The sequence below is a fragment of the Lygodium microphyllum genome, chromosome 28, assembly GCF_053477565.2.
Source record: "Lygodium microphyllum isolate KBCC chromosome 28, Lygodium_microphyllum_v1.1.10, whole genome shotgun sequence".
Lineage (NCBI taxonomy): Eukaryota > Viridiplantae > Streptophyta > Polypodiopsida > Schizaeales > Lygodiaceae > Lygodium > Lygodium microphyllum.
The window spans coordinates 28,791,210-28,816,829 of NC_141162.1; the positions used below are offsets into that span (position 1 = coordinate 28,791,210).

The 25,620-nt window shown below is 44.0% G+C and overlaps 1 protein-coding gene across 1 annotated transcript in view; it reads left to right on the top strand.

The window, feature by feature from the left end:
- The window catches only part of LOC148011284 (transducin family protein / WD-40 repeat family protein), a 191,806-nt gene that overhangs the window by 70,839 nt on the left and 95,347 nt on the right, over positions 1-25,620 (top strand). Inside the window, exons 9-11 of the mRNA XM_087670532.1 lie at positions 4,932-5,020; positions 5,103-5,175; positions 5,293-5,352. Coding sequence (XP_087526658.1) covers positions 4,932-5,020; positions 5,103-5,175; positions 5,293-5,352 — 222 coding nt within the window. The remainder of the gene's footprint in view (positions 1-4,931; positions 5,021-5,102; positions 5,176-5,292; positions 5,353-25,620) is intronic.

Below are 25,620 nucleotides of genomic sequence, written 5' to 3' on the forward strand. Positions count from 1 at the left end.
CTCACCAACGCTCGAGATACCTCTTTTCCACAGAGACAGAGGATATCTATGAGACAGAGATCCTTAGATTGTTACATGATGCAGACCCCGACGTTCCATTACAGGAAAAGGCCCTTATGTGTCCAGACTCTGTCCATAACACTCTCATACAGTGCCAAAATACCCCAACTGAGCTCTTTTGGTACTTCCATGGCATGCAATCTATGTATCAGCCTGTCTCTCAGTACTGTGTCAAAGGCTTTGCGGAAATCCACAAAGCAACAGTAGGTTTGTCGGCCATGGGTCCTTCCCTCCTCAATGATCGCTCTGAGTGTGAGGATGTGATCCAATGTGAAGAAGCCTCTCCTAAAACCAGCCTGTCCGTGTGCTCTAAGACCCCACATCTCTGCCCACATGCTTAACTCGTGCTCAAGGGTGGAGGCATATAACTTAGCCAATGTATGCCCAACCATGATAGTCCTTACTGGGTAGAGTAGGGTCCCGTGACTTGAGGATAGGCACAATAGTGTTCATGTTTCAGCTTTCTGGTAGGCCTTGGCCCTTCACACGTGGTTTTGTTAAACATGTAAGGTAGGAATCTTGCCACCAAATCTCTAGCATGGATCAAGTGCTTGGCTACTAATCCATCATGATCTTGTGCCTTTCCTCTGCTAAGTCTGTCGATGGCCTCTCGGACCATACTTTTGTAAAGAAAGTGGTGGTCCTCGGACAAGGCTCAAGTGGGTCAGGAAGAGGTGGTTGACCCTCACAGTATAAAGACTAGCTGCATACTCCTTCCATACAATGGTGGATGTAATAGGTGTGGTCGGGCAATGCTCTCTAAAAAGCCTCCAAGCCTCTCTAGAGTCTTGGCTCAAGAATAACTGATATAAGTATCGCTCTAGCTAGGCCAAGAATGTTCTCTTCTTCCACCATGTGAGGCGTCAAAAGAGTATCTGTGCCTGTCTATGGGTAGTAGACCCTAGTGCTATCTCTCTCTGTAGCCGTGTTCTAGTCTCATGGCACTCATCATCATACTAGCTGTTTTGAGGTGTCACCCCGGTGGAGGCTCTCTGTGTGGGTCGTGAGTGTGGGAAGGCTACACCTGCATCGATGTGTAGGGCCTCACTGAACTGCTGAGTCAGCTCATGTTGGTATGCACAGATGTCGGCCTGGTTTGAGCTGCATGGATTTAGCATGGACAAGTTACCCCCCTTCCAGTACTCCCTTGATGCACCATCTCTGGATCTGAGTAGGTTAGAGATTCGTAAGATCATTAGGATGGATTTTACCCAGTTGGATATCAGGCGGACATGGTTGATGTCAGGGCAGGAGATAGGGACAAAGATGGCTTTCTACCGTTAGCATTTCCTTCATACTGCAGATGATGGATTTATTGTTTGCTTGAGATAAATGGACACCCACCTTTCCCATGGGATTAGATGTACTATTGGCCAGTTGCGCACCTCCTCACATCAGCTAGAGATTGAGATTGGCAGATATAGATCCATCCCACCAAAGGAGTGCTTATGCTAGATATGCCAATTAGAGCCAGAGATAGAGAAGAATTATATCTGCCACTGCCCAGCGTGTTATGAGGTTCGTGGTCATTTCCACTGTCTCTTTAGAGACGGATTTGGACCACTTTCTAGAGTCATGGATTTTACCGATCAGCGATGCCTTGGCCTCTTTCTTCTTGAGATACGACGGCTTCCTAACATGGGCCTCAGGAGTATAGCTGCTCCAGGACATGGACGCCCTTCACAGAGGCAGCTCATAGACTTCTTGCAAAGGAGACTCAGAAGACTTCAATACAGTTACAGCCACAGTCCACACACAGACAAGGAGTACTGATTGATTGAGCCGTTTCGCTTTGCCGATCCAGACGTCCTAGGCCTCGACACAGACACCGACGACACCTTCATAGGCGGATATAGGGGATTATTGCTTGGGCTAGAGCTAGGCCCTCCATACCCATATGAGATTGTACCATTTGGAGCTCATTGTTACTAGGTAGAGCTCTATGTTTTACACATGGCCATAGTTAGTTTCCTTTCTTATTTTGCTTTGTGCTACATATTTTGCCCAGACAGTTGTACCATCATACACATGATTGTAACTCATGGTCTCATAGGTCATTTTGGCCTTTTGTAGACGTTAATATATCATATCATTTCATTTCATTTCTCATTAATACATCACCTCTCATTTTGTGATTGAGTTGCCGTGCATCGATTAATTCATTGATCATCTTTCATTCTCTTTCAATTAATTGCACAATTCCTCCACATATGGGCCAACACATACTTGAATGCGGCTTGTAAATAATCCCAATATCCCCTAAAATTGTAGAATAAGATCAGCTCAAATATGATGTACTGTGTCAACATGGGAACATGGAGATGTTATGTGTGAAGTTGAATGGGTTGTATGACAGATTATTCCTTCCATGAATAACACTTATCTACTAATGAAACTTCAAAATGTGGACAAGTAGGGGGTGCACAAAATACATGACACTTGAATGGGGAAGACCCACTCCCTATCATGAGAAGATGATTGTAGGTCCCTTGGTACATGATACCAGGAAACTTTTTGCTAGAAATCTCAATTCATGTACACCAAACAAGATGTTTCTCTGACGTAAAAATTAACCTGTTGAAATGTTCAGCTTCTAGACTTTTACTTGACCGATTTCAAAGTTTGCATAATCTTCTCCTAGAAGCAGAAATGGAACCATTGATAATGATGACAGCTGAGTTGATGCCTGAGTAAGATTCTCTTAGTGATTGATGAAGCTAGATCAGGGCTCCATAATCAGTTCATGTTGCTTCAGGCTGAATGCCTTTCAGTGATGTTTTTCAGGCTGTTAATGGATCTTTGGGGATTTTGGGTGTTCTCTTTTTTGAAGCTTTATCATATAAAGTAGCATGCTTTAAAGGATGAAAGATTGAAAAGCGATGCATATATTCAACATCCTGAAAACCAAGGTGCTCCTGTTCATGCTAATTTGAGGACGATAGAAAACTACTTATTTTACTTGGAATATGTTTAGTTGCTAAATTGACTTTGCAGAGGATAAAGAATAAATTGTAGGACTTGATTGGGCTTGATATCTAAGCATCTCTGAAACCTTGATCTTGCATTGGTATGAACTGTCCTTATCTCAGAAACAACATACACTTAATAATCAAGTCATTCCTGGAGCTCAATAGGGGGATGCTGGCCATTGGACTTCCACTCCTGAAGTCCAACAGAGGGTTTCTGGACCCCCTTGCATGTATTTGTGTGTCTACTCCATTTTATCCATTTGCTCTTTCCCACTTAATCCAATGATCAAGTCCAGATAGGTTATCTCTTGACCATTTGGACTACTTGCTAGATCTCTTCCACTGTCTAAACTGGAAGCCTACCAATATCCAATATCTATCATAGCTTCTCATTTGGAGGCTTTACAACTTTGGGCACATGGAACACAGGTGGGTGATTGAGAGGGGGGCATTTTGATCAACCTCTAACAAACCCATGTATCCAATTTTGAATTCACCAGGTATCGCAGATCCATCTATTGACTGCGATTCTCATAACCCATGCATGCGTTTCTGAATGCTGATCCACTCATATGGTTCTTCCCTAGGCTTGCAGTTTTCATAACTCATCCGTCATGGAGTCCTAGTTGGGTCAATAGACTCTTGTTCAATCCACCAGGATGCAGGCTATTTGCAAAACAGACTAATTATTTCTAGATCCTGATGGGATTATAGTGGTCCATATTTAAGACGAGGCATTCACTTTAACCCAAATGGATCTCTTGATTCCATGGGGCATGCCCTTCTATTAGAACTGTGAATCCTCCTGTAGTAATACTGTTAGTCTCCCACTAGTCTCATCTTTGAGCTCTGGAGGGTCACAGAGACTCCTTGAATTTTCAACCTTGCACTGATTCATCCTTCATAGTCCTCTTCCTTAAACATCACCCCCCAAAGCCACCGGGACTCTTGTGTGGAGAAAGCGAGTTTCCAAAACAATTTTGTTCTCATGATTCAAGACTTAGTTTATTTGAACATGGATAAGTTATCTGCATAGCTGTCAAGTACAAAAGGTACAATTCAGTACGGTACGATAAAATATGGCACTAAATGGTACCTTAGGGTTTACAAGGCATAGATGATAGAACACATGTTTAAGCCAAAATAGCAATGCAATTACAGTATCAGATGAATACAGATGGTAAAAGTCAAAATCTCTATGGCATATGTTGCATGCACAACATGCATTAGGAGTAGTTAGATCAGAGTAGATACATTAAAAGAATGGGTAGAAAACATGCAAAAAATGGGCAGAAATGGCCAAAAATCGTTTCAACAATCAGATGCATGCCAACAGGTGGGAAAAATGTGCAGTTTTATGGTATGAATGTGTATGGATACGTACCATACTGCATGGTATGGACTGTCCATAGTACATGAGTGCGACTTTGATTATCTGATCTTAGTCATGGGTAGTAACAACATGTCCTTTTGCAGTTAAGGATGTGAGATCAAAGAAGATTGACAAGGATATTTAGGTTGGTGGATGCTTTTTGGTGATTGAAAGATTATTTAAAATTAAACTACAGTATGCCAATTGTTCACTAGGTTTAAATGAAGCTGGAGTGTGTGACTCTGTCCAGAAAAAGGACCAGCTAATTATATGACATGAATATCTGTTTGGTTGGCATATAAAAACTTCCGAACAAAAACCAAGTGGAATTTTAAGCTTGTAGTTCCTGCACTCATCATCATTACATGCTTGCTTGGGTACACACTAGCTTGGTTTGCTTGCAAACTTGAACTGTTCTGGAATTTCTATAGGATATACATAGAATTTCAAGCTTCTCAGGGGCTGCACATTATTCTAGACTGTTGGCCTCATACTGTTTATTGAATATAATGGTTTGTGTGTGCCATCAGGAACCAGAAATGGTCAGACAAAGGTAATCAGGGAAGGAGATAATGCTGTGGCATATTCTTGGAATGCAAAGGAGTTTCAGTGGGACAAGGTATGTGCACAGAGGTTTATTCCATTGTGGATTTTTTAAACATGTGGCTGATGACATGACTTTTAGCAAAATTTATAATCAGATTGGGGAAGTGGTTGATGGTCCAGAAAGTCACGAAGGAAGACCAACACTCAATGGAATGCAGTACGATTATGGTAAGTTACATTGTATCTGATTTTTTTGCGAATTCAGTTTGCATTTATTATTGAACTGTCACAAACTATTTACCCCTTTTTTTTTCATTGGGGGTGGTGGCTTTTGATGGGCTGCAGTATTTGATGTTGATATTGGTGATGGTGAACCGATTCGGAAGCTACCATTCAATAGAGGAGGTATTATGCCTTCAAACTGTTGCCTCTCAAATGATTCAAGGTGTGGGTCTTAAAAATTCTTAACATGCAATTCAGGTCCTTCTGACATGAAGATTTTGAGTGAAAAACTTATAAATTTTATAGTGCAAGCAATATGGGGTTGAACAAAAGGTGGAACAAGAAGTTGAGACATTATATTATCTCTTGTACATTTGTGTCATACTAGCAATAAGTTGGCTTCCTTTTTGCAATCTTCCTACCCTAATTTGGCAGCAAAGATGGGTTTGAATTAAGGATGAAAAAAGTACAGAAACAACACAGTTGGTGCATTTTCAAAATGATCTGGCAGCGAAAATGCAGCAGGAGGAGCCACATGCAATCTGGTTTTGGCTGATGGAGGGTCAAGGAAAAATTGGCAGCAGCCTCTGGAGTGAGTGGTGAGGGCTATTAGCACACAAAGTGCCTTGTATAGAACATATTGGAGCTAGAAGAAGTCTTCTGGGCATAGGAAATGGCAAAAATGCATTTTTTGGGCTGTTTAATGAGTAAAAAAGAATGATAATTAAAAAGTGGATATTTTCAGTTGTTTAATGAGCCAGCCTAAACCCAAACAGCCCACCCCTCCTTCAGATCTGGAGACACAAGGATGGACGGAAGCCCTCGCAATAAAGGCAAAGCCAAGGAGACTTCCGTGCCTGCAGTACTTGTTGACCCTTCTTCCTTGCTAGACCTCCTCCATACTTATCTGCGTTGTCAAGACAAATCCTCGGATATGCCAATTTCCTGAGTCCCTATTAGCCCCAAGGGTCGGCAGCCCCCTAAAGAGCAGCACTAGCCACAGCGCGCCTGCGACCATTCGGCCCAGCTGGCCTTTGATGCTAGTGGTCGCATGATTACTCCATGGGACTGCAAGTATCTAGGATGTATTTTCAGCCTTGCAGATGGACCCTCCTTCTCATGGGATGCACCATACAGGCCCAATCCTTTTGCAGTGTTGGGAGATTTCTTTGAAGACGGTGTGCTAGAGACATTGGATGCCAAGGCCTGGGCCCATGCGGCCAAATCTCATCTGCATTCTTGAGCATGTGTTTGCTTAGTCTCAGGGTGCCTCTTGCACACTCGTCCTCTTGTGTCTATTGAACCCATTGTACCTGGTTGATATATGATGGCCTAGAGCCACATTGTGCTTTATAATCTTGTTTTATCTACTTATTTTCGTAATTAATATAAAATTTCCATTACAGAGAGAGAGAGAGAGAGAGAGAGAGAGAGAGAGAGAGATCTGAAGCAAGGGCAGGAAAGGGTTGTCTGCTCTGGAGCATCCGCAAAAGCTGTTCCCATAAAGGCCTATATCCCCGCGGAATCCTGTAAAGCCTCCTGGCTGTACGAAAAGATATAAGCACATTGCGACTATGGCAATTTCATCTGCCCCCTTGCCATAACTTTGTAACTTGTAGCACTTAGCCCCTCTTCACATGATGGCCTGGATTGGCGTCATGTATCTTGTAATCAAGTTATCTTGTACTTTTTTTCGTAATTAATACAATTACCTTTTACGAAAAAAAAAGAGAGAGAGAGAGAGAGATACCCAACTGGTGAAACCATTGCAAGCTTTGTTTCAGCAGGTGTGGGAAACGGGGATCATGCCTTCCTCATGGAAAGAAGGACTTATTAAACTGCTTCCAAAAGTTCCTTCGCCATCTAAGTTGACACAGTGGCGCCCAATTTCTTTGATGGGTTCAATGTACAAAATCTTTTCCAAAGTAATGGCGAATCGGCTCCATAAGTATCTCCCTGCCCTTGTGCACCCTCTCCAGTATGGTTTCATTAAGGGCCGAAATATTCTGCACAATGTATTGAATGCTCAACTGGCAATTGATTATGCAAGGCATTCTAATCAGAAGGTAGTACTGATTCAATTGGACCTGGAAAAGGCTTTTGACTATCTGGACTGGTCTTTCGTTGCTGAACTTATGTCTGCTATGGGCTTTGGTGCTCGGATGTCTCGTCTAATCTACACCATTAGCGCTGCGGCATCTTCGCGAGTCATGCTGAACGGAGGTGTTACTGAGTCATTTGTCCTTGCCCGTTCTGTCAGACAGGGGTGCCCTTTGAGCCCTCTATTCTTTGCCCTTGCAACACATCCAGTTCTTTCCATGTTATCTCATATGGCAGCCTCTTCTCAGTTGGCCAGATTGTTGCTTCCTACAGGACAGCACTTCATTAGCCAATCCCTGGCGGATGATACCTTTATGATTTTGCGTGCTGACAAGGATAACCTTCGAAAAGCATTGGATGTTTGGGGTCTCTTTGGTCAGGCGTCCGGCCTTCGTATCAATGCGCTGAAATCAGCCATTCTAAGCTGCATGGAGTCGGATTTGCAGTCCTTGGACTGGCAAGGTCTGGTTGTTCCTCGTGGCTCCATTGTCAGGCATCTTGGGTACCTTTTGGGTGTTGATGTTCCCCCAAAGCAGCTTCTGCAGTGGATTTCTCAGAAAATGGTAGCTAAGTTTATGTATTGGAAGTCTCAGGCCTGGCCCTTCCATGTTCGCCTCAAAGTAGCCCAGACAATTATGTTGCCAATGCTCACATATTTCTTGCCATTGTTGCCCTGGACTACTACGACTTTGAATGCTCTTACTCAGTCTATTCACTTCATGCTATGGAAGGACTCATTGCATGCAGGTATTTCCTGGATCTCGTGGCCGCATGCGTGCACCCCCAAACGCAGGGGTGGCGAGCTATTTTAGATGCCCAAACTCACATGCAGGCACTCCGTTGGTCTCTTTTCCGCGCCATGTGCTCGGATCATCATCCGTGGGTCGATATAGCCCGTTATTTCCTTGAGGGCTATGGGCTTCTGCATGGCAATATCCAAATCCGGAGTTCTTGGTGGCATTTTCTTAATGCTGATTCGCGGTTCTCTAGTTCTTCTTCATCGCTGCTTACTCATTTGGTATGTTCCTGGAAACACGTCCTCCAGAAGGCTCAGTGGCATCCAACGGAGGATCGCTTAGCTACTAACTCTTTTCAATTGGAATTACTGGCAGTCTCGCGTTTACTTTCGTGGGAAGGTAAACATGAGCTTAGACCACAATTCAACCGGATGGCACGTTTGGGCTTGTCTTCGGTTGCGGATGCCACCCTTGCCAGTCGCAATGTGCTTATATCGTTTCGTACAGCTAGGAGGCTTTTCAGGATTCCTCGTGGATATAGGCCTTTATGGGAACAGCTTTTGAGGGTGCTCCAGAGCAGACAACCCTTTCCTGCCCTTGCTTCGGATCATCCCTAGCAGGATTGGGACCTACAAGGCCGGCTGAATTTAAGCAAAGCTTCTGCTAACCAAGTGTATCATCTTCTGATTAAAGATCATCAATGGCTAGTTACTAAAGCGAATGCTTTATGGGGATTGCGTAAATCCCGGTCATGGTGGAGGGCAACTGTGATGGAGGGCTGGTTGAACAAGACACCCTTTAAATATAAAGTCTTTCTTTGGAGAGTGATGATTGGTGGTCTTCCGCTTGCTTCAGCTCTTTCCAAGCGACGAATTTCCAATGGCACCTGTTTCTTTTGCACCACTACTGTGGAATCCGCCCGCCACCGATTTATTTCTTGCCCCATCGCTAAGAAAGTTTGGTTATTTTTGTTGGCTGTTTGGCAAGGGGTGGTTGGTTTCACCCTGTGCCCCTTTGATTGGGTTTTTGGCCAGCCCAAATACCCCACTCTGGCACAGCCACATATGAAGCTCATGTATCACTTTCTTCGATATTGGGGCTGTTGGCATAATTGGACCATTCGGAATGCTTTTCTTTTTGACTCCGCCTATAATGTTCAGCAGCATATTGCGAGGCTTAAGGGCCTCTTGTATTGGCAGTTAGCTCTTCTCCACCATTCTGATTTGCTCTCTAGGGAGGACTTACGTCCCTGGCATATGGCAATTTCCTCCGCGTCTTTGCCATGACATTGTAACTTGTAGTACTTAGAACCTCTTCACATGATGGCTTAGATTGTTGTCATGTATCTTGTAATCAAGTAATCTTGTATTTTTTTCGTAATTAATACAATTACCTTTTACGAAAAAAAGAGAAAAAAAGAGAGAGTTACGAAAAAAAAAGAGAGAGAGAGAGAGAGGCTCTCTCTTGCCTTCCCACAACTACTTTTGTCCTCACAGATTCGGGATCTAGACAAAATTCTGAGCAGGGTGTTTATACAGTGATGGTGCTCTGCTCTTCTTCTGCTGTGTACAGTGAAAGCGGCCTGTTTCTGACCAAGGGCGCGTGTACAGACAAGGTGTTACTCACAGTTTGACCTTCAGATTTGAGTTTCTATCTAGTGCAGATCTGCAGTTATTACCTTAGACAGTGCTTGTCACGTCTGTTATTCTGCGCAACACTCACAAACGTTGGGCTTTTACTATGGCTAATATGCGGGTGCCAAGTGGTATTGATGTGGCTTTTCTTGACCAGCATATTGGGCATGGGGATGAGAAAGAATCGTTTGAGTCTGATGGTGTGACTCTTTGGCTGAGGGTTCTGGTCAGTTGATGGAAGGGGATGAGATGGGAAAATGCTGTAAGATGATGGTTGATGAACCGGTTGTGTGTGCTTTGGATTTGCCTCAACAAGATGTTCATGTTTCTTGCTCACAGGCTGATGAGTCTTTCCAGTTCATGCTTGCCATTCCCAACAATCTTGTGTCTGATTATGTTCATGCTAATGAGGGTAAAGCGAGCTCTTACCGGAAGGGGATCATGTGGTTTTTGTCATGGGAATTGACCTAGTTTTACAGCAGATTGTTGCCTTTCAGAGAGCTCGTGGAAGAGATTTATGATGGACCAAAGGGGTTTTTTGGGGTCCTTTTTCATACTCCGGATGTGCGTGCTTGCATTATGCAACGCATTCCTTTGTTTTTGGACGGTCAGTTGGTCCATATGGTCCCATGGAGCCCTATGGCTGAGTTTTAAGAGGTTCTTAGGCAGGCATGCCAGATTTGGGTGGAGGTAGTTAATTTTCCTACACATCTTTGGAGACTTCCTCCTTTGGTTTTGAGATCCCTTGGCGAGGTGTTGGTGGAGCCTCGTTTGGCCTCCCGTAATAGGAACAGGGCGTGGCTTGTATGCTTTGGGACATTGGCAAACCTTGGCCTACTAAAATTCGTTTTGAGGTCCCTAGGTCGCGACGTTGGTCTTTAAGCTCAAATGGGAGACATTTGTTGGACACTGCTTTCAATGTGGCTAATTGGGCCATTTTATTTCTGAATGTGATAGTATCCCTAAGGTTTTGCAGCATTCTTTGGACCCTGACATGGATATGCAAAAGTGTGATTACGAGCCTTTGACTTAGCAACAAGATGTTGCTCCTCCTATGCCGCTTGCCTTGCATGGACATGATAATGGAAATAAGGATGTTTCCGAGGTTGGTATTGAGCATGAGTCGCATTCAGCTAGTTGGGATCTGCCTCCTCAGGATGATTCTTGGGTCAGTGTGATTAGACACAATACTTCATAGGAATCTCCTTCAACTCTTGCTCACCCATCTCCTCATCTTGTTACTCAGACTTTTGAATGTAGAGGTAGGGGTTTTTACATGAAACCTTAATCTTCGCATGTACTTGAAGTTGGTGTGGTTGATAAAAGTGCTTCTAACTCTACTTTGTGCTTTGATGCTCGTGGGAGGCTTTTGCCCCCTTGGGATGTTTTTAGTTCTCAGCACTAGCAGTTCCCTTCTCGTGCTTCGATGACTAGTTTGCAGAGGGCTGATCTTGTGGATGTGATCCGTGGTGAGATGGAGAGATTTCAAGCGACTAAAGCTATGGATGTTAAAGGAAAGCGGTGATTCAGTAGTTCTCTCAGTTTTTGTTTATCATGAGACTTGCTTTATGGAATGTTAAAGGCATTTCTTTTGACAATAAGTAGAATCAGTTGTGGAGAATTGTTTTTGCTGGTAATTGGAATGTGTTTTGTGCCATGGAGCACAAACAACATGCTTTGGCAGGTTTTTCTTATGAATATAAGGATTATATAGTGTTTTTTAGTGGATAGGTTCCCCATAAATAGGGAGTTATGTTGGTTGTTCGATGTTCCTTGCAACCATCCTTGGTTTCTCAAGATACTTGTGGAAAATTTTTGATGCTGGAAATCATATATGAGGATGAGGTTTTGTGGCTGGTGGGCATGTGTGCTCTTTCTATTGTTGGGGAACGTGGTCAACTTTGGGATGACTTGCATTGCCTTTCCATGGCTCATCAAGGTTTTGTTATGGGTGATTTTAATGCATGCATATCTCCAAATTAGGCGACTTCACTTGACTCAGTCATGGATGGTCTTGAGCAATAGGCTTGGGATGCACTGGTAGTTGTGTCTTTGAAACAAGACATGTGGTTTGGATGCATCCTTCATAGTTTGGATATACTTATCTCTCTTTTCAGCATCCAGATACTTGGGCCATACTTGATAGGATATACATTTGTTAGAGTAATTCTTTTCTTCCTGCAGTGATTGATATGTGGATGAAGCGATAGCATATCTTATTAGATTTCTAGCCCTTGGTTTTGGAATTGATTGATAGGTCGGTTTATGCCTTTAAGGCTTTGCTTACTCGTTTGCGTTTGTGTTTCAATCAATCTTTTTTGTTGCAAAATCAGTTGTTGGAGTGTATCCAACAATTGATTGGTTCTTTTAGCTGGAGGGCTTTATTTTGGGGTATGGAAGCATGGGCTGTTTTCAGGAATAATGCACGTGCATTGTTCCGATAATATGGTATTCAGCGCGCTTCTTCTTGTCGAGCTGAATTGCAGTATTCACAAACTTTATTGGCTCACTCGTTGTCTTTGTATGAGTCAAAGGATACTACGAATGACTTGGTTACATGCATTGAATGGTTGAAATGTAGAGTCCAATCTTTTCAAGAGGAGAAATATGCTAAATACAAACTGTTGGCCCAAGTAGAAGCTTTGCACGATAATAACTGTCGATCTCATCAGTTCTTTGCTCATTTACGCTAGAAATACATTCGGGAAGATATTATGCATTTGTTGGATGAGCATGGTGATATGGTTATTGAACCTGTCTCCATGATTCAAATGTGCATTGACTATTATAAATCTTTTTTGGGTCCACAAGAGATTTTTTCTGATGCTGTTCTCTCTACCTGTTGATACATTTGTGACTTGGTTAGCATTCAGGTTAAGCTTGAATGGGTTGCTGATATCTTAGAGGCTGAAGTGGAGGATGTGCTGTCCCATTTACCACATAGGAAAGGCCCTGGCTAGGATGGGCTTCCTAATGAGCTGTTTTCAGCCCATGTTGAAGAGCTTAAGGACCCATTAACTCGCTTATGTTAGCAAGCCTGGAATTCTGATTTTATGTCTTCAGATTGGAAAATTGTTGGAGCGCACGGGTAGCGGAAGCGTGAAGATTTGCAGCAGAGGAGTGAATAGGTGAGTGAGAGTGAGAGTAAGAGTGACGAACAGATTTGGGTGTACCAACAATGTGTTGGTACACAAAGAATAAAATGTATTTATACTTAGGGCCCGTAAGGGTGCATTCACATGTACAACATAACAATACACGTGTAAAATACACGGAGGTGAATAAAGGACCTTTACATCCCAACAACCTCCCACTTAAAGGTCCGAAGTGAACCTTTAACCAACTCCCACTAGTCGTATGCAATGCTCATGCTGAGCCTTGCCTAGACTTTTAGTGAGAACATCTGCAGGGTTGTCCTGTGTTTTGATCTTGGTCAATGTGATTAGACCATCCTCCAGAATCTGTCTGATTAAGTGATATCGCACATCAATATGCTTTGTGCGTGAATGATACATGGCATTTTTAGCCAAATACACAACACTCTGGCTATCACATCCCAACACTGGAGTACTCATAGACATGCCGAGATCCTCTGCGAGTTTGCTCAACCATATAGCTTCCTTAGAAGCTTCAGTAGCTGATATGTATTCAGCTTCAGTAGTACTCAGTGCGACGATGTTCTGCCTCAGTGCGACGATGTTTTGCAACCTGGAGCACCAAGAGACGGCCCCTCCAGCAACTGTAAAGACATACCCGCTAGTGGACCTACGAGTGTCTAAGTCACCTACCATGTCTGTATCACAATAACCCTGCAAATTAAGTGCACCCTGCCCATAACAAATACGCTTTCTTTGTGTACCCTTCAGGTATCTAAGAATACTCTTGATAGCCTCCCAATGTGGTTTGCCAGGATTTGACATAAACCTACTAATAACTCCCACTGCATGAGCAATGTCTGGATGAGTAGCCACCATAGCATACATAAGAGAGCCACAAGCTGATGCATAAGGGACTCCCTTCATAGCATTGGCTTCCATGTCATCTTTTGGGCTGTTGGCTTTACTAAGCTTAAGGTATGGAGGTAAGGGTACTCCGAGAGGCTTAGCTTCAACCATGTTAAATCTGTCCAGTACCTTTTCAATGTACTTTTCTTGAGATAAGAACAACAATTTCTGCGTTCTATCCCTATGAATCCTCATGCCCAATATATGCTCTGCATTTCCCAAATCTTTCATGGAAAAAGCTGATTTCAGCTGATCTTTGAGAGCATCCAAGCTAGTCTTTCTCTTCCCAGCTAACAACATATCATCCACATACAAAACAAGTATGATAGGGCTGCCATCTGTATCCTTTTTCATATACAAACAATGATCTGCATGGCTGTGCGTAAACCCATGAGAGAGCATAAAAGTGTCAAACTTTTTGTACCATTGCTGTGGTGCTTGTTTCAGCCCATATAAGCTGCGTTTTAGTTTACACACCAACTGCTCTTTTCCAGGAACTACAAAACCCTCGGGTTGTTTCATGTAGATCTCCTCATCAATGTCACCATGCAGAAAAGCTGTTTTTACATCCATTTGGTACAGCTCTAAATCCAATACAGCAGTGAGAGCAAAAAGCACACGTATTGTGGTCATCTTCACGACAGGTGAGAAGACCTCTTGGAAGTCAATCCCTTCCTTCTGTGCATACCCTTTGGCAACCAATCTTGCCTTGTACTTGGGTTTCCCATCAACTGTCTTTACTTTGTAAACCCATTTGTTTGGAAGAGGCTTTTTTCCTTTGGGCAATGACACAAGATCCCAAGTATCATTAGCATACAGAGATTTAATCTCTTCCTGCATAGCTAGCTCCCACTTATTGCTGAATTTGCATGACTTAGTCTCTTTATATGTCAGAGGCTCACCCTCATGAGTAAGCATCACATAATGCAAAGAGGGGTCATACCTATGTGGCTGCCTTCTTAGGCATGTAGACCTGCATACCCAATGATCTACATTCTCAGGAATCGGATCTACATTTGGAGGCATGTTATTTTCAGCATTTATTGGCTGTTGTAAGCCATTTTCAGCATGCTGTTCATGCTGTACAGCACCTTCATTTTCATTTCCAGCACCTGCATTTTCATAATCAGCAAGTCTATCTTGCTGTCCATGACCTCCCTGTGCTTCTATTTGTTGTCCATCATCATTTGGCTCAAAGATAACCGGCTGATCATCAGTTTGAGCCTGTGGTACAGCACCATGAGGCTCATCATTTGAAGTAATAGGTGGCTGCAAATTCTGAAATTTGACATTTTTCATGTCTTGATCAGAGGCTAAAGTACCTTTCAGCAACTTTGCCTCATTAAACACAACATTATGGCTGCGAACAATTTTCTTGGATTGAGGTAGCCACACTCTATAGCCAAATTCACCCTCATCACCATAGCCCATGAAAATGCCTTTGGTGGATTTCGGGTCAAGTTTATTCCTCAATTCATTTCTAACATGCACAAAAGCATCAGAGCCAAATATTCGTAAATGGTCATATGAGGCCGGTTTGCCAGACCAAACCTCCTTAGGAATGCCATTATTTAGGGACCTGTTTGGAGAGTGGTTGCAAATGTGAACCACGGTTTTAAGTGCCTCTCCCCAAAATTCATGAGGGAGATTAGCAGTGGACAGCATGCACCGCACTCTCTCACATAGAGTCCTATTGTATCTTTCAGCCACACCATTTGAAGAAGGGCTGTAAGGGGCTATAAGCTCCCTCTTGATCCCATGCAAGTCACAAAAGGACTTAAATCCATTAGACGTGAACTCACCCCCATTATCAGTTCTCAAGCATTTCAACTTTCTACCTGTCTGAGTGGTCACGAATGCATGAAATGTTTTAAAAACAGCAAACACTTCACTTTTCTTTTTCAACAAATAAACCCAAATCTTCCTGGAACAATGATCAATAAAAGAGGCAAAGTATGCAGCACCACCCAATGATTTCAAAGGCATGCTACATACATCAGAATGCACCAAGTCCAATACTTTTGACTTACGGGAGACACCAGAGTAAAAGGAATTTTTCATTTGCTTTCCAAATTGACAGTCATTACAAAAGTCAAGTTTAGAGCCTTTTCCATCAACCCTCTTCAAAGAGGTAAGAACATCAAGTCCTTTCTGGCTCATATGGCCTAATCTCTTATGCCATAACTCCAAATGACAGCCAATTTCAGCAACTGCAAGAAACTTGCCATTCAAAGCTTTATAGTGCAGACAATACAAAGTGCCCCTCTTGGTTCCTTTAGCAATCAGCATGGAACCCCTTTTTAATTTCCATAAACCACCACCAAACAGTGTGGTGTAACCATGCAAGTCAAGCTGTCCAACAGATAGTAAACTCTTCTTGATGCCAGGCACATATCTGACATCTTTCAACACAAGTTCTTGCCCATTATCCAAAGACAAGTGTATGGTGCCAATTCCATCAATGCTGCAAGCATGATTATTCCCAAGGTAAACCTTGCCATAACAGCCTGCATCAAAAGTAGCAAAACACTCCAAGCATGGAGTCACATGGAAAGACGCACCAGAGTCTACAATCCAAGTCTGAGTGACACAATTATCAACTGACAAAAGTGCATCAATCACATCAGCCTTGGTGATCTGCATATCCTGCATGTGACATACAAGGGCATCATAATCCACTGCACATACTACATCAGTCTCTGCATCTGAGAGCTCCTCTATGACAACACTAGAGGCCACATTGGCCTTTTCCTTGCCTTTACCTGCCTCAGATGGATCTGTCTTTTCCTCTTTCTTCTTTTTGTCTCCTGCATTCTTCTTTCTCTCTTGTTCCTTCTTGTAATACTTGCAATCAGGCTTCTTGTGGCCCTTCCGACCACACTGATAGTATGTAAGATCACTCTTTTCTTTTCCTTTGCTCTTGCTCTTGCTTCTCTGTCCAGCATTTGCATTTTTCTTTTCAGCCCTGTCTCTAACATTATAAGCTGAGTTGCTGCCTTCTCCACTAGACTTACGTCGAATTTCTTCATTCAAGATGGAACCCCTCACACCATCATATGTGAGATTGGGGTTATTGTTGAGAGAAACAACCAAAGTCTCCCAAGAGTCAGGCAATGTCATGATCAAAAAGATCGCCCTCAACTTATCATCAAAATCCAAACTTGCATCCTTGAGCTGATTTAAAATGCCAGTAAATGCAGTCAAGTGCTCAGCTGCAGGCTTGGACTCATCCAGCCCCATATTCACCAACTTGCGCATTAAATGCACCTGATTAACAGGTGTGGTGATCTCATAGGTAGTCTTCAACTTCTCCCATATTGCATGACCAGTGTCTAAACCCTTAATGTTTGTCAAAATGTCATCAGTGACACCCATCTTTATATAAGCCACAGCCCTTTTATTGACTTTGGCCCAATCTGCCTCAGACATTTGTGTGGGTTTATCCATTTGTAAGGCATCCTCACAATCCTTTAAGAACAGTATGCCCTGCATACGATCTTTCCAAAGATCAAAGCCCTGACCATCAAATCGTTTGATTTCCATCAAACTTTTAATGTCAGAACTGGAAGAAGTTGCAGCCATTTTTCAGAAGTACAAGTGTAAAAAACACTGAACTGCAAGAGCACAAGCTAAATCAGCAAATACACTGCTGTTCTTGCATAACCAGCAATAATCCTCTGCTGTTTTGACATAAACCAGCCACTGCACAGGCAAATAATGCAGAAATTTATCAAATTCTGCACAAAATCCCAAATTTCCAGGTCCAAATGTGCGCAAATGTCACCCAAACTGACTTAGTTGAGCAAAATTGCATCAATACATGAAAAGCCCCAATTTTCCTTGGTCCAATGCCAAGAAATTTTACTCGGATGAGCAAAATTCCAACAAATTTTGAAAAGTCCCCAAATTAATTGAGGTCAATGCGCACAATGTCTGCAATTTCTGACACAGATGTCATTGTCAAGCATAAACAACATCAAATCTGGGAAAAGCCCCAAATTTCCAGGTTCAAATTTGACCAAATCTGAGAACTGTGCTTGCGCGCGCGAACTCCCGTCAGTGGCAAAAGGGTTGCTTGTAGTAAACCTTAGAGAAATTTAAAAAATTTATGGAAGAAAAATGTGTCGAATCACCCCGTCACGAGCCGTTGACTGTTGCGCTGCCCATCAGATGCCACGCAGCCTGCGTGAGCTACCGCCTACAGTTGTTGACCTGTGCCTGATGCCACGCAGCCTGTCCAGCCTGCGCCTGATCAAAAAACGACATGTCCTGGCTGCTTGTGACCTCTTTGACTGTCGCCTGATCAAAAAACGACCTGTCCTGGCTGCTCGTGACCTGTTTGACTGTCGCCTGATAAAAAAACGACCTGTCCTGCCTGCCAGGTCAAAAACGACCTGTCCCTGCGTGCCAGGTCAAAAGTGACCTGTCACCTGTCTATCAGGCTCTCGCTTGCACAAAACGTGACCTGCAACACTGTCGCCTGACTGTCCAGCACATACACGTGCCTGGAAACAGTGAGGACCTGACCTGTATGAGTGACGACTTACTGATTTCTCGCGAGCGAAGAGCTGGTGTTGTCTCACATGGACTTCGAGGAGCGTGAGCACCTTAACCTCAGCTCTGATACCAGTTGTTGGAGCGCGCGGGTAGCGGAAGCGTGAAGATTTGTAGCAGAGGAAGTGAACAGGTGAGTGAGAGTGAGAGTAAGAGTGACGAACAGATTTGGGTGTACCAACAATGTGTTGGTACACAAAGAATAAAATGTATTTATACTTAGGGTCCGTAAGGGTGCATTCACATGTACAACATAACAATACATGTGTAAAATACATGGAGGTGAATAAAGGACCTTAACATCCTAACAATTGTAGTGATTGGGTCGTTGCCGAAGGTTCTTTCTTTGACTTTCTTGAAACAATGAAGACCCATTTCTGCTATGTGTTCTTTGTATAAATTCTTTTGTAAGGTCCTTGCCAACAGATTGCAGAAAGTATTCCCGCACTTGATTCATCCACGTCAATATGGTTTCATTAAAGGATGGAATATCATGCATAACATTTTGAATGTTCAATTGGGGATTGATTATGCTAAAGCCTTTGGCCAGGAATTGTTATGGTTTAGCTTGATTTTGAAAAGGCATTTGATCATGTTAGCTAATCTTTCTTGCAACACCTGATGTCTACAATGGGATTTGGTTCTTGCATGACTTCTCTGTTGATACCATTAGGCAGGGCGTTGTGGCATGTATTGTACTTTATGGGGGGATCACTAATGAAATTGGCTTGTCTCATTCTCTTTGGCAAGGCTACCCTCTCAGGCCTTTGCTATTTGCCTTAATCACTCACGCTATGCTGTCTTTGTTGGATAAGTTGGGTGATGAAGGCAAGATTGTTGGTTTGTCTCTTCCTAGTGGTGCCCAACTTTTGAGTGAATCTTTGGCTGATGATTCCTTTATGTTTCTCAAGGCTGATTGGACTATTGTGAATCGGGGAATGGTTATGTGGAATCTCTTTGCTTTAGCTTCGGGGCTTTATATTAATGTATAGAAATCTACACCGATTTCTTGTATGGAGAGTGATTTGCAAGCTTTGGGTTGGCAAGGAGCTGTGATATCTAAAGGAGATATTATCCGACACTTGGGTTATCCTGTTGGTGTGGATGTAGCTCCTCATGCCTCGCTTGATTGGATGTCATCTCGTATACATGATCGGTTTATATATTGGGAATCTCAAGGTTGGCCTCTTCATGTGAGACTTAAAGTTGCTCAATGCATCATGATCGATATGGTCTCGCTTTTTCTTGGAAAAATAAAGGGCATCGTTTGGTCCAGGTGTGGATTTCTTGGTAGCATGTGGCTTCTCCGAAAAGGATGGGGAGAGCACCTTTATTGGATGTTAATTTCGATACAATTGCTTTGAGATTGGCACTTTTGTATGCTTTATGTGTGTGAGTCATCCCTTGACAAATATTGCAAAAATTTTCATTGAATAGATTGGTATCTCGCATGGTCACACGGTTATTCAAGTTTCTTGGTGGCGTGTGCTGAATTCCACGAGGCCTATGAAGGTCTCCTAGTCTTTTCTCCCCTCTCATTTGATTGTATCTTGGCAAGAGATTTTGCATTTTGCAATTTGGCACCCTCTTGATCTTCGTAAGGAGGAAAATTCATTGCAAGGAGAAGTGTTGGCTACCTCAAAGTTGTTGCACTGGCCTCATAAAGACTTGCAGCGAGAGAAGTTTAATTGGATTGCTCGCTTGGGGTGTCAAATAGTCCATGATGGTGTAATTCCTAGGTAACCCTATCTTTATTCTTTCTAGCGCATCCATCAGTATTTTCGGGTGCCTTATGGCTATCATGACATTTGGTCGTCCACACAACAGCAGCATCTGAGGTACTCACCATTGCCTGCTTTGTCAGATGGGAGAGGATCGAGGTGCAGCTGAAGTGCAGTAGACAGTGTGAGAGTGAGAGACAGAGTTGAGCACGATACCCAATGCAATAGTACTGAATAGAGTGTTAGCTGAAAGTACAAATGATAACCCTTATACCTTAGGGTTATAAGGGGCTGTTCACACCCGAACACAGTAAGTGCCCGTAAGTGTGCACCACAAGCACATACAAAATAGTACACATAATCTGGGGGAAAAAACCTCTCCTACTGAGAGTAAAAAGTGCCCCAGTGTCCTAGTGATCACCCGCACACTCCCATATGAGCGTAGGCGTAAGTAAGGCGTGTGAGATACCCAACAAACCCCCCTGGAGTGAAGAGTGATCAAGTGTACAAGGATCATCCGCCACCAAAGGGCGTCAAATTCAAAGCATCGCGAAATGCTTCAAATTTGTCTCGTGGAAGAGCTTTGGTGAAGATGTCTGCCACATTGCTGGTGGTAGGACAGTAGACAAGGCTGATATCACCTGCATGTAGCCTCTCTCTGACAAAGTGGTAGTGAATCTCTATGTGTTTCGTGCGAGCATGAAACACAGGGTTCCGTGCCACTGCAATGGCACTCTGACTGTCAGTATATAAAGGAGTAGGCTCCGTAACAGATACATCCAAATCAGCAAGTAAGCGTCTAAGCCATACGCACTCAACTGCAGTAGTGAAGGTTGCCTTGTACTCAGCTTCACATGACGACGTGGCAACAGTGGATTGTTTCTTGCTAAGCCAAGAAATGCATGACGAGCCAAGAAAGAAACAATTGCCACTAGTGGAGTGACGAGTATCAAAATCACCAGCCCAATCAGAGTCACTGTAAGCATGTAACTGCAGTGGTCCCCCCTTGGCATAAAGCAATCCAAGAGCTCTAGTACCCTGCAAGTAACGAAACACACGCTTCACAGCTTGCCAATGCGACATACGAGGCTGATGCATGTACCTGCTCAAAACTGAAACGGCAAACTGTATGTCTGGTCGAGTGTGGCATAGATAGATGAGACATCCCACTGCTGGAGCATAAGTATGGATATCAAACAAATCACTGTCATCATGTAATGACAGTTTGAGCCCAGGTTCCATGGGTGTACAAACTGGCTTGCAATCCTGTAAGCCAAACTTCTCAAGAAGTTGCCCAATGTACCTTGACTGACATAATCCAATGCCTCTAGCATCATGTACAAACTGGATGCCCAAGTAATAGTGCAAAATACCCAAGTCAGACATGTCAAAAGTTTGCTGTAAATTATTTTTGAATGCTGAAATCTGATCAGCACGTGTTCCAGTGAGCAAAAGGTCGTCTACATATAGACACAAAATCAGCATGGATCCCCCCTCTTTATGTACATAAAGGGTAGACTCAGATGGGCTGTTTACAAACCCCTGACTAAGCAAGAAGGCATCTATCTTTGCGTACCAAGCTCGTGGAGCTTGTTTCAAACCATATAGAGCTTTTTTCACCTTGCATACTAAATTTTCTGAGCCTTCAACTGCAAAACCAATGGGCTGCTGTACATACACTTCTTCCTGAAGTTCCCCATGTAAGAATGCAGTCTTTATATCCAGCTGATGCACTTTCCAACCAAAATGTGCAGCCAAGGCAATCATAGACCGAATGGTCGTCATACGGGAGGTAGGAGCAAAGGTCTCCTCATAGTCAATGCCCTTTTTCTGTGCGTAGCCTTTAGCTACCAGCCGTGCCTTGTACTTATCTATGGATCCATCTGCATTCCTTTTCAATTTGTAGACCCATTTCGTACCAATGGCACGCTTGCCAACTGGCAAAGACACCAAATCCCAAGTATGATTCTTATGAATAGAATCCAATTCAGCTTGCATGGCTGCCATCCAATGCACACTATGTCGTGCATCCTCAAAACATTCAGGCTCCTCATTATCATGAGTACATGCTGCCATAACAAACTCCATGGAATGTGCTGAATCATGCAGTCGAGTTTGCCTTCGAGTACGACCAGCCAAGGGTGTTTCCAAATGACTATCTCTCATAGTCTGCGTGTACCATCTAGGCACCTGTCTTGCTTCCTGACTGTGTACAAGTTCCTGCTGAATTTCAGTTTCAGCAATGTGCTGATTTACTGCATGTTCCATAGGAGCAGCTGGCTGAACATTAGGTTCATTTGCTGAAGTACCAGCTGAATCACCAAATGTGATGGGCAGCAGCCCTTCAAAGACATCACGGGCAGCCTGATATGTATCAAAACCAGCCAAGGATAATTCTGATTTTTCATCAAATACAACATCCCTGCTGACAAAAACCTTCTTGGTCACGGGATCATAGAGTCTGTAGCCTTTGCTTTCGCTGCTATATCCCATAAAGATGCATTTTACAGCCTTGTTGTCCAACTTCTTTCGAAGTACCTGTGGAATATGGGCATATGCAAGACACCCAAAAGTACGGAAGTGGCCAACAGAAGGTTTGCGGCTGTGCCAAGCCTCAAAAGGTGTGACGGTTTTCAAGGCCTTGGTAGGGCATCTGTTCAAAATGTGGCAAGCGCACATGACGGCTTCCATCCAAAAACTATGAGGCAAACTCTTTGCCTTCAGCATACATCTGGCCATCTCCATGAGTGACCAATTTTTCCTCTCTGCTACCCCATTTTGCTGTGGAGTATATGCAGTAGTGTACTGATGGATAATGCCCTTCTGCTGCAAATAAGAATTCAGCATAGAGGACATGTATTCCCCCCCTCGGTCCGAACGGAGAGTCTTAATCTTGCAACCAGACTGAGTTTCCACAAGTGCACTGAAAGCCAAAAATGCATCATACACTTCTGACTTCTTTTTCAAGCAGTAGACCCAGCACAAACGTGTAAAGTCATCAATAAATGTTACAAAATAGTAACAACCACCCAATGACTGTGTCTGCATGGGCCCACAAACATCCGAATGCACAAGCTGCAATCTGGCTGTTGCTCTAAAAGCAACATCACGGGGAAAAGAGAAACGATGCATTTTCCCCAAAATGCAACCCTCGCATAAATGCTCAGGAGGTCTCTCCAAGAGAGGTAATCCATCCAACATCTGAGTACGCTGTAATAGCATCAAGCTGCCATAGTTTACATGCCCCAAACGAGCATGCCATAACTCTGCCTCTAACATAGCAGGAGTAAGAGTGGATGTCAAATATGCAGACTGATCTACCGAAAGAGCATCCAACTCATATAACCCATGACACAGAGAACCTGTCAAGACCAATGTCATGTGTTCCTTGTCACGGACCATGCAACGGTCATCATCAAAGGTTACCTGCAAACCACAACGTGCCATAGAAGAAATGGAAAGCAGATTCTTCTTAATGCCAGGCACATACAAAGCATCCTGTAGGCGGAGAATAGAGCCATCAATGGCTGTAAGCTGAATCTCCCCAATACCACGAACAGGGTATGATGCATTATTAGCACACTGAACAGACTTCCCAACGGGAGGTGCACCAAGAGAAGCAAACAAATCTCTACGAAATGTGATATGCCGTGAGGCACCACTGTCAAAGAACCAAGTGTCAGCATCCTCTGTAGAGCTAAATGCTCTATCAGCCCAAGAGACATCATAACTGCAAGTGTAAAAACAATAGTCCCTGTCTGCAACAAAGGACGCGGACTCACTAGCAGTGGAAGGAGCTGCAGAAACAGACATCCCTGACTCCTTCTTCTTCTCTTTGGCGATGCGCTTCCTGCACTCAGTGATGTAGTGGCCAGGCTTCTTGCAGTAATGGCATTTTTCTTTCTTGCCTTGCGTGCCCCCCTGTTTCTGACTTGTCTGTGAAGTGTTACTACTACCAGAACTCTGCGAAGCATTTTTCCCTTGGCTGTTTTTACCCTTCTGCCTTGACATAAAAGCCTGCTCAGAGGCTATACCATCCACACCACTATTCCGTCTAGTTTGCTCCTCCTCTAGAAGCAAACTGACAAGCTGAATGAAAGTGATGGGCTCTTTCGAAATCCTCATAGTGAGGTTCAAGGCAGTATGAAAAGCCAAGTAAGAGGGAGGCAGTGAATTCAATGTCGTAGAAATCAGCTGCGCATCTGAGTAGTACTCATCCACATTCATGAGTTGCTCCCGCAAGTCCTGAATTTTGTTGAGATGATCCTGCATAGAATCACCCTCATTCATCTTTAGAGTCTCTAGCTCTTTCTTCAAGAAAGAGATGCGAGTCTCATTCTTTCCTGCAAACATTTGCTCCAATGTCAACCAAGCTTCTTGTGAAGAAGCTGCTGAACGAATATGAGGAATGATAGAACGCTGAACTGCCAATGCAATCAGCGACATAGCCTGTGCATCCCGTGTATCCCAAGCTTTCTGAGCTGCAGTTCTTGGGGGAAGTGGCTGAGCGGGCTGAGGTGGAGGGGGCTGAGGTTGCCCTCTTGCACGTCCTCCTGGAGGAGGAGTAGCGGGAGCCACAACTCCTGGTCGTGCTTCCTCTCCACTGATATAATCCCACAAATTTTTGGCCACTAATACATTCTTCATCATGAAAGACCAAAGGGAATAATTGTTCCCATCCAATCGGTCTTCCTTGGACACATAGGTGAATACATCTCCTCCCTGATTTGCCATTATTTCCCAAAAGGCAATAGAGCAATGTCAACGCAGTACGGGCTGGAAATCTCTGCGTGTTGACGACGGGCACGATTCCCGAGGTAATGACTGCTGGGTACTGTCGGACTGACGCACAGGTACAGGCGTGCAGGTCCAGTGACACGCGCAGGCAGGACTGGGCGCGCGCTGGGCAGAGGAGGCGGCACCCAGGACTGGCTGGTGGAGACAGGTGGCGCGCTGGCAGCTGGAGCTGACGGCACAGGCTAGCTCAGCGCAGGGAGGCTGCGCAGGCAGACTGACAGGCGAAGGGGCACGCTGGGCAGACACAGGGCAGAGGACTCGCTGGGCAGAGGTGGCAGCACGCAGGTACAGGTGGCGCGCTGGGCAGGGCGGTGCTGCGCGCTGATTGTTGGAGCTGCACGCTGGGCAGAGGAGTCGTCTGGTGCTGCGCGCTGACGGACTGACAGGCGCAGGCAGGACTGGGCAGGAACAGGCGGCTGGGGCAGAACTGGCGGGGGCTGCAGACTGCAGACTGGAGACTGCTCTGAGCTGAGCTCTGATACCAAATGTCAGATGGGAGAGGATCGAGGTGCAGCTGAAGTGCAGTAGACAGTGTGAGAGTGAGAGACAGAGTTGAGCACGATACCCAATGCAATAGTACTGAATAGAGTGTTAGCTGAAAGTACAAATGATAACCCTTATACCTTAGGGTTATAAGGGGCTGTTCACACCCGAACACAGTAAGTGCCCGTAAGTGTGCACCACAAGCACATACAAAATAGTACACATAATCTGGGGGAAAAAACCTCTCCTACTGAGAGTAAAAAGTGCCCCAGTGTCCTAGTGATCACCCGCACACTCCCATATGAGCGTAGGCGTAAGTAAGGCGTGTGAGATACCCAACATGCTTTACGACCCTCGCCTCCTTGGCGGAATTGGATGTTTGTGCTTCTTGATGATTTTGAGAAAAGATGAGCCAATCAGA